The sequence below is a fragment of the Sinocyclocheilus rhinocerous genome, unplaced genomic scaffold (assembly GCF_001515625.1).
Source record: "Sinocyclocheilus rhinocerous isolate Xijiao unplaced genomic scaffold, SAMN03320098_v1.1 scaffold722, whole genome shotgun sequence".
In the NCBI taxonomy this organism is placed as follows: domain Eukaryota; kingdom Metazoa; phylum Chordata; class Actinopteri; order Cypriniformes; family Cyprinidae; genus Sinocyclocheilus; species Sinocyclocheilus rhinocerous.
This window is the reverse complement of record NW_015638934.1, coordinates 204,218-218,201: the sequence shown is the minus strand read 5'-3', so window position 1 is coordinate 218,201 and position 13,984 is coordinate 204,218. Positions and strand designations below refer to the sequence as shown.

The 13,984-nt window shown below is 41.0% G+C and overlaps 1 protein-coding gene across 1 annotated transcript; it reads left to right on the top strand.

The window, feature by feature from the left end:
• The first annotated feature begins 8,921 nt into the window (after positions 1-8,921).
• Positions 8,922-10,525, top strand: LOC107750124 (complement C1q-like protein 2). The gene is made up of 4 exons (XM_016565388.1): positions 8,922-8,963; positions 9,087-9,182; positions 9,282-9,422; positions 9,906-10,525. The coding sequence occupies exons 1-4, from the start codon at positions 8,957-8,959 to the stop codon at positions 10,331-10,333; spliced, it is 672 nt and encodes a 223-aa protein (XP_016420874.1). The 5' UTR covers positions 8,922-8,956; the 3' UTR covers positions 10,334-10,525.
• Positions 10,526-13,984: the final 3,459 nt, after the last annotated feature.

The following is a 13,984-nucleotide window of genomic DNA, read 5'->3' as shown; positions in this document are numbered from 1 at the left end:
TTGCCTTGCCTGTTTTCTCGGTTTCTGATCTTCGCCTGTTTTCCTGGATTACCCCTTTAGTCTTGCCCCTTTTGACTCTGTTCGCCGTTCGTTGACCTTCGCTAGCCCTAGGATTATTCTTGTGTCTTGCCCGCCATATTCCTGTTTGCCCTTGTTCGACCCTGCCTGTGTTTCTGACCTCTCTGCTTAATAAAGCCTGCACATGGATCCGCATGTCTCACGTCTTGCCCGCCCCGTAACACTTACACTACTTCAGTCTGTGTGCATTGAATTTATTTAATACACGAGTTTCACAATTTGAGTTGAATTACAGAAATAAATGAACTTTTCCACGACATTCTAATTTATTGAGATGCACCTGTATGTATATGTTACTAATGAAGTTGTTCAACAAGTTAACATGACATTAATAGTGTTTTATTTTATTTTACGATTATTTTTATTTCAGCCTATTGCAATTAACACTGACTGCTTGATGTTTTGAAAGGTTTGGTTTGATATGCAGTAAACTGTCTGATGAAGTTCCGGGTTCACTGAATTCTTATCTTAAATGGTGAGAAGATGAGATCAAAGTAAGATCAAGTCTTCAGTAGGAACAAGTAATTTGCTTCTGAGAACTGAGAAATGGCATGACACCATGGCTTGAAGCTGCAGTTATTTTGCTCTTCCTAAACAAATTAAAGTGCCTCACTGAAAGATGGAAAAATGGTATGGAGCAATAATTTTTCAGAACCATGATGGCAAACAAACACAGCTCACAGTCCGAAAGCCTGCTAAAAATAATAAGCCATAAAGACAAAATAAACAATTAAAATGAATGGTTATTTTCATCTATTCAACCAAAATTTGTGCAGCCAAAAGCATTAATGACAGATTTAAAATTGTTTAGGCAATAATGCATTTTTCGTTTGGTATTTTATATATATATATCCACGACTGTTTTTATATTTTGTGTTAGTTGTTCATGAGTCCCTTGCTGGTCCTGAGCAGTTCAACTGCCTGCTGTTCTTCAGAAAAACCCCCCAGCTCCTGCTCATTATTTGGTTTTCCAGCATCTTCTGCATATTTGAACCCTTTCCAACAGTGACTGTATAATTTTGAGATCCATCTTTTAACACTGAGGACAACTAAGGGACTCATGCATGACTATTACAAAAGGTGAAAACATTTACTGATGCTCAAGAAGGCCACACAATGCATTAAGAGCTGGGGGGTGTATACTTTTGAACAGGATGGTGTAAATTTTTCTCATTTTGTTTAACGATCATTTTTTCATTTAGTACTGGACTTCAGAAGCTACATAAATACTTATATGTTTCCCAGAAGTACAATTTACCCTGATCATCCCATTTAAAAAGTTTACACCCCCCAGCACAACTGTATGTATAATATATATATATACTTCTTTGTTTTATATTTCAAAATGTGCTTTTATTGCCTTTTTAGTAAGCTAGGTGTGCAATAAACAATATTAGCAATGAAAAATAATTAAAATTAAATCTCTCATTCACTAATTGTTTGGATGGATGAAAATATAAATTTTCAGTATTAGCCCTTTATCACCCCCCAGTTCTTAATGCATTGTGCTGCCTTCTTGAGCATCAGTAAATGCTTTCAACTTTTGTAATAGTTGTGTATGTGTTACGGAACTGCTGCTGTGTAGGAGCGTGGAGCGAGGAGATGTAGGAGAATTTTACTAATTTTAATAATCAAAAGGAAACAGAAAAACACACGTAGCAAGGTTGACATGAACAATTCCAGACAAGGGAGAACAGAACGGGCTCGAACTCAAATAGGGCAGATAACGAGGGGCAGACAGGTGATGAGGAAAACTAATAACAAGGAACAGGTGATTACTAATAATGGTAAAAGGAACGGTATGCCCCCCCCCCCAAAAAAAATTTCTTGGGGAAAACTAGGTAACCTGGGGGGCGCTCTGGAGGAGCGGGCACTGGAGGGCGTTCTGGAGGTGCAAGGCTGGTTAACTCGGGGGAATCAGGAGATGAAGGAGGGCTGGACAGGACCAGCGGAGACGAAGGAGAACTTTCCGGGGCGAGAACAGGAGCCGAGAACTCCGGAGGCAGCACCATGTCCAGAAGCGCTAAGACAGCGGCGGCCGGCAGGCTTGAGTCAGTGGCGGCCGGCGGGCCTGACGGAGAGCTGGTTCTGGATCGGGGCCGGACACTCTCCAGACATCCTCCAGAGGATCCCTTCCCTCCAGTTTAGTCCAGTGGTGTCTGGGAGGTCCACGGGGCGATGGTAATTAGCCCCGATCCAGAACAGCGAGTTGAGCGTCGCGTCATCCAGCGCCGTTTTCGCGGTGATCCCGCAGAACTCCCCCGCATAGTCCACAAAGGGGAAATCTCTGCGGGCTAAGGCTGAGAAGCGAGCAGCTATCTCCATGAACAATTCCAGACAAGGGAGAACAGAACGGGCTCGAACTCAAATAGGGCAGATAACGAGGTGCAGACAGGTGATGAGGAAAACTAATAACAAGGAACAGGTGATTACTAATAATGGTAAAAGGAACTGGAAGGACCAAATAAGGACAAGCAGGAACTAAACAGGAACACAGACACACACGTGACAGTATGAGCCCATCAGTTGTCCTCGGTGTGAAAAGATGGATCTCAAAACAAAAAGGAGAACTGCCACCCTGGCTTAGTCTGTTTTTTCCTAGGTTTTTTCTCCATTATCTAACATTAACTGGAATGTTTCGTTCCTTGTCAGTTGCCTTTGGCTTACACTCTAGAGGACTAACAATATTTTGCATTATGTCTTTTGTTGTATGAGATATTATGGCATGACTTTAACTTAACATTTTTTTTTTAAACTGCTTACGAGTATTAGTATATAACCAACTTTTTAAACCCTGTAATTTATGTGACCATGGCACATCACCAAAAAAAAATTTAAAAATGTCACTACACCAAAATTACAATTTCAAACCTTACAGATGGTCATATATCCACATAATTCAAAAATAATGTGCAAATGCTATAAATATCCAAATTTCTGTTGCTTTGAAACCATGTGTATTGTGAAAAGTATTATAAAAGCATTAAAATAAACAAAGAAAACAAAACACACAAAACTGTTTCTGTTCGTGGCAGAAAACAGTTTACTGTAACTGTAAGCGTTTAAAAAATCAAATGTAGGATTAGGTAACAGCTTAAAAGTAATAGAAAAATAATGTTTTATCATAGCACACTCAAAACAACAACAACAACAAATTATCTCAGGCTGAACTTCATTCAGTTGTGGCCAGTGGTAGATATTGAAACTCTTTAATCTGGCATGGAAATGTGAGGAACTAAGCGGGGGATGGAATGGAAAAAAATATTTGCGAGAGAGATACATGACTGGCGACACTGAAAGCTGGAATGAGAGTGAACAGAGCAGCAGCAGGTGGTTTTCATTACTGGAATTTTTCTGATATGAAAGAAATTCCACAGGCATCTTCCTCAGTGGAGAGACATCCTCTACAATAAGTCTGAAAATCAAAAAGTTGAACCGGCATTCATTAACAATAAATATTTATTATTTTCAGATGAAATGTTATATCCCAACACCCCTACATCATCTTGAGGTTGTAACAGCTAATTACGGATAACTACACAGATTTGCCAAGTGCCTGAACGCTTGCTGATTTCAGTCAAATTCTAATGATCAGATGCAAATGAAATCAAATTCGATGACCAAGACATTCATAGGAATTAGCTCAGCCAGCCAGGTCTTTGTGTGTGCATAAACCCATTACTAAGCTACGAGTCCTTTTTCCAACAATTGTAAGAAATGCCACTTTGTTTTCTCGTCTGTGACCCTGTCAAGCCCGGCTTTTCAAAATCTATTTCAACCAGCTCTTTTCGTCGTTACCTTCCTTAACACACTCTCTGTCCGCAGGCCTCACTGAAGTTACAAGAAAATCCTTAGTGTGAAATGTACAAAGCTCTTTGTCTGTATGAGTTATTATTGACTGGTAGTGATGACACCTGCTATTAATGAGCAGACTCAATGAAGGGAAGAAAACAGAAAAGACAAGCAGAAACACAACAACTACAACTGCCTTACAGCCACACAGTGCCTTTTAGATGAAGTTGACTGCAAATAAAACATTCAACACATTCATTGATTTTAAAGAAAATTAACTTAAATGTTAAGGGCCAAGTTTCCAACTGAAGGAAACATTAATCACCATATTAGCTTCAATATTTCAATAAAACTGCAGTAAGTAGAGCTAAACCACTGTTAATTCTCAGTAAGGACTTATTTGTGGTCATGGCATCATTGACTAAAATTAGTTTAAACATTTAAGGATTCACAGAAGTCTCATGTTGATTTCTAACAGGCTGCAGATTATGTATATTGGGTTGCCATAAGACTTAATAAGGGCCAACGAAAAAGGCCTGACAAATTAGACATAGAGAAGGCTACATGCACATTCGGTTCCTTTTTGTAGTGTAAACATTTGAAAATGTTGCTGCTATGGTTGTGGGGATTCTACACATATCAATGAGAGCCATTATCAACTGTTTTTGTACACCTACAACAGATGGAAGTTGGTGTGGGCCCTGCGGCTGGGGCCAAAGGGCTCTCTCATGTGGAACAGATGAACAAATCAGAAGACCTGCTACTGCCACCTAACGGTTGATATGAGAACATATCTCTTGTTGTTGACTGTTTTTTAACTTTTTGATTGATTTCAATTTTTATAAAACCATGGAAGATCTGTTAACTTTTAAAATGATTTGGTGCAATCACGGAGCATTGTGTACTGTTTTTGAAGGAAATCTGGTGTTCTCCTTATAATGATTGAGTGTGTGTAATAAGGCCAGGTAGAAAGGAGTGTGCACACAGGCTTTTCAGCAAAATAAGGGGAGTATATTGACCCAACAAAAAAAGGCAGAAATACAGAAAACTCTCTAAGGTCAACAAAACTACTCTAAGAAAAAAACTGAGCAGCACTGAACAGATCCAGACTAACCTCACACAGGCTGCCGTTTTGGACTAAAAGCAAGGGTAAATCCAAACACAATGTGGCACGGCAACATTCAAGACATGTAGACATAAGACCAAACAAACTCAAAGTGAACATGCAGAAACTTAAGTACTCAGACCAAACAAGGATAATTAACTAGGCACACCTGAACAGAATAATACAATCAACACAACAAGGGAAATGGTGCAAAAGGAAAACAAATTCCAAATTAACAGAAACTGTGACAGTAAGAGCTATCATTATAGTGCATTTCTGTTGTATGCTGAAAGTACACATATATTAAAAAAATAAAACTGCCATTAAAAGCATGTTTCAAAAAATAAATTGTTGGGTATGTTGCCTTCTTAAGACTCATATCCAGATCACCCTGCATCAGTTAACTGTGTTGCATCCTACTAAAAGTAGCCAAATTCTATTAGGCTATATTTTCAATTTCAAACTTCCATTTCAATTAACCAATGTCAAGTGCTACATCCAAACCAGAAATGGCCCTAATCTGTTTTATAATATATGGGGCATATTTGCTATGTCAAATGTGGGACAAGTTAGAAAAAGAGCGTTGCTTCCCGGGCTTCCCCACAGAGAGATCAGGGGTTGGGTGGCACTCTTAGCCAAAGCCAACTAGGGAGAAAACGGATCTGTCATTCTCTCTAGGAAGGCTTCGGCGAAGAAGTCCTGACACAGAGTGTCGGTCTTCCGAGGGCAGATCCCTCTGGGGAAAAGCAGTGGCCAGGCACCTCATCATACGGTGCCCATCTCTCCTCATGGCCCTCGGGGGGCCGGTCTGTCAACCCTGCCACCTCTGGTTCTTCAGGGCACAGCGGTCTCCAGCAAGCACTCCTCTCAGTCTCCGCCCGGAAACGTAGTGGTCCTGGGAAGCTTGCATCCTCCAGTGAGGATTCCAGAACAGCCGGACCTGTTGATCTCTGCCAGTCATCTGCTTCAGGGCACCGAGTCAGTTGTTCTGATGACACCAAAAGCCAGTCTCGAGAGGCTGATTCCCTTAGTAGACTTTTTGGCAGCTTGAAAATGCCTGCCAAATGTGTCTTAGTGGGTCCTGCAGACAGTGGAAAGAGGCTACAGAATCCAGTTCAGTTCTCGGCCACCTCGATTCAACTGGGTCACATTTACTGTGGTAAGCCCTAAGAAGGCTCTGGTGATGAAACAAGAAGTGGCTACCCTTTTGAGAAAAGAGGCTATAGAGTGTGTCCCTCCACTCGAGAGGAAGTCCAGCTTTTACAGCCGATACTTCATTGTTCTCAAGAAGGATGGGGGGGTTGCGTCCCATCATAGATCTGCGCCAACTCAACCGCTCAGTCAAGATGTTCAGATTCAAGATGCTGACTTTGAAACAGACTGTGATGCAAATCAGGTCTGAGGACTTGTTCGTCACCATAGATTTGAAGGACACATACTTCCATGTCTCCATCCTTCCCAAACAGAGGAGGTTCCTTAGGTTTGCTTTCGGGGGCGAAGCATACCAATACCGGGTTCTTCCATTCGGTCTAGCACTGTCACCCCGCACTTTCCCCAAGTGTGTGGATGCTGCTTTGGCTCCTCTCAGACTCCAGGTTATCCGCATAGAAAATTACATCGACAACTGGCTGATCTTATCCCAGCTGGAGCAGATGGTGGTTCGGCATCGAGATGTCATCCTTGTCCATATGAAAGAGCTGGGGTTGAAGCTGAACACCAAGAAGCTATGTCAGTCACTTTATGTAAAGCAGTTTCAGTGACTGTTGGGACTGATGGCAGGAGCATCCAACATAATACCTTTTTACCTACTGTACATGAGACCCCTGCAGTGGTGGCTCAGGACCAAGGCCGTGTGACCTTGATCATGTGATATGGGTTGCCCCTAAGGGAAAACCATATCACATGATCAAGGTCACGCGGCGCTGCCTTTGTGCCTTAGTCATGTGGAAGAGACCTTGGTTCCTGTCTCAGGGACCTGTGTTGGGTGCTCCGTGTCATTGTGTAACACTTACAACGGATGCTTCCCTCACGGGTTGGGGAGCAACCCTGAATGGTCACTCAGCCCAGGGTCTATGGGACGGCCATAATCTCTCTTGCCACATAAATTGCCTGGAGATGCTGGCAATATTTCGGGCTTTGAAACTTACTCCCAGACCTCAGAGGTCATCATGTACTTGTCCGCACAGTCAACACTTCGGTGGTCTCGTATATAAACCAACAAGGGGGTCTGTGGTTGCGTCCACTTTGCAAACTGGCACACCAGATCCTCCTCTGAGCCCGGGGAAGGCTGCTGTCCCTGAGGACAGTCTATATTCCAGGGCATCTCAATCAGGGAGCAGACATCCTGTAAAGGCAGGTGCTGAGGTCCAGGGAATGGAGGCTCCACCCCGAGGCTGTGGGGGAGATTTGGAGCATTTTTGGCCAGACTCAAGTAGACCTGTTTGCGTCTCTGGAGACCTCTTTTGGGACTGGATGCCACAATACAGACGTGGCTGAGGCTGGAGAGAGTTTTGGAGAGAGTCTGCCGGAAGAGTCAGCCTTCTAATAGCCCCATTCTGGCTGGCCCGAGTTTGGTTCTTAGACATTGTGTCATTTCTCAACGGGTTTGCATGGGAGATTCCGATCAGGAGGGACCTTCTGACTCAGGCAGGTTGCACGATTGTTCATGCTCACCTGGAGTTATGGAAACTGTGGGTGTGGCCACTGAGGGAGCACAACTCATAGCTGGAGCACAACTCATAGCTGCTGGTCTCTCAACTGAGGTTGTTGGGACCATTCTTCACTCCAGGGCTCCCTCCACAAGGAAAATGTACTCCCTGAAGTGGAAGCGTTTCACTTCATGGTGCGGAGATCACCAGCTGTACCCAGTCAACTGCCCAGTTGGTTCAGTGCTGGAGTTCCTGCAAGAGTGATTCTCTGCAAGGTTGACTCCCTCCACCTTGAAGGTTTATGTGGCGGCTATATCTGCTTAAGCAGATGGATAGTTGAGGCTATCTCTCTGGCTTATGAGTCCTCTGACCTCTGGTCACTTTTGGGGTCAGGGCCCGCTCAGCCCGAAGTATGGTGGCCTCCAAGATGTTCTTATCTGGTGTGTCTATACACAGTGTTTGTGAGGCTGCGGGTTGGTGTTGGTGCACCTTTGTCAGGTTTTATAACTAGGGTTGGGTACCGAAACCCGGTGCCAATGTGGGTTTGAGATAAAGAATCCAAACTTGGTACGGTTAATGATCAGGATGTCCTATCTGTGTGCAAAATTTCACAACATTTTACCATACAGTTCTATGGGCTGCTATAGACTTCCATGGCAGAAGAAGTAGAACACTAATGATTACAATTAATTATGCTAATATATTTGTCATTATCGTTACTGTTCTTGTGTGAACAGGCCTTAAAAATAAAACTTGATGGAGCTCCAAACACCAATCTCAGAACCATGCAGCAACAAAAAACAGCAAAAAAGTTAGCGAAGCACAACAGTAGAAGTCTATGTCTTAAATTAAGCTCAAAAAACGATCTGTATGATTTAATGCAGTTTTATCGAGGAGGTGTCAAACTTGAATTTTCTGTGAATTGTCTGTTACATCTGTCATTTAGGTGCCTGGAAAAACATTATTTATCATTTACCTTAGATGAGAAGACAAAATCCATTATTTCATACTCAGACTGCAAGTGATCATTTAGGTATTTTGCATTTTGTTGTTGTTACAGTTCAACGCTCAGCTCCGAGATGAAGAAAGATAAGTGTCAGTGGTACCCTAGAGAAAACAACCATGGGAACAACATGATGTGCTTTAGCTGAAAAACAATACTCGCCCTATATTCAGCACTGTGTTGCATGATAAAAACTCACACAAAAGGCCCTGCCCATGCCATTTCTTGTGAAAGGCAAGAGGTGGGGTCTGCCTAGCCTTTATAGCCAGGATTACTCGTGTTGACGTTAACACATCTTCATCAGACTACAGTTAAAAGACATCAGCAGAAATGAGGGGTGAGACTATAAATGTTTTAAATTAAATTAAATTACTGTGTTCAACCTGTATATACATGTACATAAATGTGTTTTATGTACAGGATTGCCTGGATGTACATAACTTTCTTTTACATGTTTTAGCACTTGTAATCTTAAGCCTCTTGGGATGTGCACTTGGACAAGACAAGATTTTTTCTTGGAGTGGAAACGACAGCCAAGTTGACGCCAATGAGAACGGTGACTTTAAAAGAAAATAACAATAATAATAAAGGTCATAAAACCCCTTAAACAATAATTCAGGCATCAGGGTAATGAACTGTCTCTTTGCCTCTGAAGCGTGTCTGACTGATGTGGCGTCTTGTGGGTGCTGCCTGATGAAGAAGCAGATGTGGAAGCTCGAGATGTTTTTCAACATGACATTAAATGAACTACAGAGGAATCTGGAGAGAGCTCATTCAGTGTTAAACAATATTCGTGGTGAGACAGCCATCTTGTTTGCCTGTTTCTTGCACTTCATTTAAATATCTTAAAATACCTTTAGGTTTGAAATTTACCTGTTAGCATTTGTTATTAGATTCCTAATAACAGCATTCATAATGTAGCTGACAGTGATGGAATCATGATTTTACATGCTGAATTACAATTGGTTTCATCTATTTGCATATTAAAATGTGATTAGTGTTGCATTTGTTATATCTATTTAACCATCTATAACCATCATTAATAGAGCAAAGTTGGTGTGTTGACTGTCTCACACAGCCAACAGAATACAAGACACATATTGAGTGTCATGACAATGAAAAAATGGCTGTAATGTAGATTTAATTATCTAAAAAAACAGTCTAAAACATGAAACCAGCCTAAAATGTTAACGTTGCTCTACTATCTTCTTAGCACTGCTATGTCCTTCAGAAAGTGCAAAACATTTAACGAGTCTCTTTCCCTTTTCTTATTGCACAGCCAGTCGCAGTGCCTTCTCTGTTGCCCTTACTGACACACGCCTCTGTATCGGCCCAAATCGTGAAGACTCTGTGGTGAAGTATAGCAGCGTATTTGTTAACTTGGGAGATGGCTACAGCACCGACACTGGTGCTTTTGTAGCACCACGTTCTGGTGTCTACAGCCTGGCACTAACGGTTTATAGTGATGCTGGCGCTCCTGGAGCCACATTGGCTGCTTGTGCTCGACTCCAACTGAACGGACGCACTATTGCATCACCAAATGAGAACAACCTTCAAGACCAGGAGGACAGCGCTAGTGCTGTGCTAGTTGTTCAGCTGCATGCAGGAGACAGGGTGGATGTTGCTCTTCCAGCCGGCTGCTTTCTGTGTGACAATAACAACCACTACAATACTTTCACAGGGTTCCTGCTCTATGCAACTGATTAATATAGAGAGAACTAATACTGTGTTTGAAATGACTTACTACACAGTGTATACTATACATTACACAAAAAAGTATAAAATACAATACTAAGTTTGCAACAGTTACTTAAAGTTGATGTTGTTGTATGGTACTTTTCAGTTTCACTAGTGCAAGAATGGTATATTGTGAATATATTTCTCTCTTTACAAAACCCTGCACATTTACACATTTTAAAATGACTTCTTTCAAGCTACACTAAGTGTTTAAATACAAAATAAGAGGTTGAAGTAATAAATTAAAAATGGTTTTAATGCAAAGAACATATTCAGAAATGCTGCTTTTGTTCTGAAATAAAAATTTGGTTCTTTTGCTCTAACACATTCACTTTGCCTTCATATCTATATCATATTCTCTTACAGGCGTTGATTCAGCTGACATTGAAATATAGCTGATTTTACATCACATTGATTTAATGTTCCAGAAGTACACATTTTCTTCCATATGAATATATTCGGTAGTAATACTGATTCAGTTTTATGTTTATCCAACTGTTTCAATTTATTGCCAAAAGGACATTTTACACTACATTTAATAAAAAATTAAAAAAAAAGTATTATAAAAATTATATTTTTAGTTGATAATTACGAATAAGATTATGTACTAAGTCATATGATAGCCATGTGGCACAGTTATGCATAAAGTATTTATTATTATTGCACATTTATTTACATACTATTATTAAATGGAGGTCTCAACGGCTTTTTTAATCATGTCAATCGCAACAGAAGAGTATTTAAACCAATAAAAAGCTTACCTAACTGCTGTTAAAATTCTTCTAGCATTCCTACATCATCCCATCCCATCTCTTTTTTTTTTTTACATATATTTTAGTGTAAATCTGTTTTAGTGTAGTATGTACTTAAATTTAATTTAAATTTAAATAAAAAGTAAATGCTATAGTAATATTATTGTTATAAATGTAGACGTTATTACACGTTATTTATTTAAAGTTTTAGATGCCTTTAATGTATAAATTTTTATCATTTTTCCTTTGTCCCAGACTGAGACATTCATCTTGAAAATCCATAAATTAATTCATAAATTACATTAACATTAATTGCATAGGGTGGCACGGGTTCTTGCAACAAAATGGTCTCCGGTTTGAGTCAGCAGGCCTTTCTGTGTGGAGTTTGCATGCTCTCCCTGATTTCCAAGTTGTGGCATCCTATTTATTTATTTGTTTAATTTTGGCGTTTTTGCCTTTTATTGTTATAGGATAGTTTAGAGCTGACAGGAAGTGAAGTGAGAGAGGAAGAAGGGGGTTGGGATCGGGAAAGGTCCTCGAGATGGGATTCAAACTCAGGATGCCCGTAGCACAACGGCGGTGTATGTCGGCACACTGCCCAGTGCCCACAAGGCTATCGGCACCAACATTTATTTATTTATTTATTTATTCATTCATTCATTCATTCATTCAAAATACACTATATGGACAAAAGTATTGGGATACACCTCTTAATTATTGAATTCAGGTATTTCAATCAGATCCATTGCCACAGATGTATACAATCAAACCCTGCATTTGTAAACATTTGTGGGAAAAAATGGGTCATTTTGAAAGAGCTCAGTGAAGTACTGTGACAGAATGGCACCTTTGCAATAAGTCAGTTTGTGAAATTTCATCTCTGCTAGATTCCATATTCAACTGTAAGTGGTTTTATTGGAATGTGAAAGCATTTAGGAGCAGCAGCAACTCAGCCATGAAGTGACAGACCTCATAAAGTCACAGATTAAGTCACAGAATGCTGAGGCGTATGGTGCATAAAAGTCTCCAACACTCTGTTATTTTTATAGCTGAAGAGATCCAAACTTCCACTGGCATTAATATCAGCACAAATACTATGCGGTGGAGCTTCACGAAATGGGATTCCATAGTATCTATATGCAAGCCTCACATCACGAAGAATAATGCCAAGCGTGGAATGGAGTGTGTAAATAACACAGATACTGGACTCTGGAGCAGTGGAAACCTGCTCTGTGGAGTGACAAATCACGATTCTCTGTTTGGCAGTGTGATGGGCGAGTCTGGGTTTGGCGGATGCCAGGAGAACATTACCTGCCTGACTGCATAGTGCTAACTGTAATGTTTGGTGGAGGAGGGATAATGGTATGGGGCTGTTTTTCAGGGGTTGGCCTCGGCCCCTTACTTCCAGTGAAGGGAAATCTTATTGCTTGAGCATACTAATACATTTTGGACAATGCTATGCTTTCACATTTTGGGAAAAGTTTGGGGAAGGTCTATGTATTTAGAATGCAATGTAATTTGAATGCAAAGTCCCTGTTGGTGGTCAGGTGTCTCAATACAGTTGTCCATAAAGTGAAGGTGTACTTCTTGTGTAAATATAATTTCATTGTGTCTGTTTAAGATATATAAAATATTCATTATGAAATTATCTTTTTGGAGATAAAAGAGTTTAAAAGAGATGAAATAACTTTGCACATTTTTATTCCAAAAGAGTTTACATTTGAGGTGGACGTAACAGGTTGCGCATGTAACCATGCGTTTAAGAAACGCGTGATGTATTCAAACCATTCAATTGGTTCAATTCAACCCTGCTCTGTCCCCTCCACCACCTCTTCAACAGCTGATGATTTTGTTACATTCTTCACAGACAAAACTAAAACCATCAGCAGTCAGTTCTCAACTCCACACACACAGAAGCTCAAACCAACCACATCCACTGCTAAAACTCCCATTTTCTCCTTCTGTCTCCTCACTGAGAAAGAAGTATCCAAACTTCTTCTCTCCAGCCATCCTACAACCTGTCCTCTAGACACAATCCCCTCACAGCTTCTATCTCTCCCACACATCTCTTCTCACAGGCATGATTCCCATCGCACTTAACCTCACTGCTTAAAAAGCCTACATTAAACACTTCACTTGTAGATTGCTACAAAACTGTCTCTCTCCTTCCATTCATAGCGAAAACACTTGAACAAGTTGTTTTCAACCAGGTAACATAATTTCTTTCACAAAATAACCAACTGGACGTTAACCAATCAGGTTTCAGAAGTAGCCATTCAAATTAAACTGTATTACTGTCAGTCACTGAAGCCTTGCGGATTGCAAAAGCTGATTCCAAGTCATCAGTTCTCATGCTGCTGGATCTATCTGCCGCTTTTGACACTGTGAATCATCAGATCCTCCTGTCCACCCTCTCATCACTGGGCATCACAGGGATTCCACTTTGCTGGTTTGTATCCTATCCCACAGGTAGGACTTTCATGGTGACCTGGGGAGGGGAGGTATCCAAAGAACATCAACTGGTCACTGGGGTTCCTCAGGGATCAGTTCTTGGACCCCCTCCTCTTCTCCATATACACAACATCACTGGGTCCCATCATACAGGCACATGGCTTCTCCTACCATTGCTATGCTGATGACACACAGCTCTATTTTTCATTTCAACCAGATGATCCAACGGTAGCTGCACAGATCTCAGGTTGCCTGGTGGACATCTCAGCATGGATGAAAGAATATCACCTACAGCTCAACCTGGCAAAGACTGAGCTTCTTGTCTTCCCTGCCACTCCAACTCTACAGCATGATTTCACCATCCAGCTAGGTTCTTCTACAATTACCCCATCAACTTCGGTCAGAAATCTTGGTGTAA

Excerpts from the sequence above, each read along its gene's own strand:
- LOC107750124 (XM_016565388.1), top strand. Across the intron at positions 9,183-9,281 it reads AGTTGACGCCAATGAGAACG|CGTGTCTGACTGATGTGGCG; the intron begins GTGACTTTAAAA and ends TTGCCTCTGAAG. Across the intron at positions 9,423-9,905 it reads AGTGTTAAACAATATTCGTG|CCAGTCGCAGTGCCTTCTCT; the intron begins GTGAGACAGCCA and ends CTTATTGCACAG.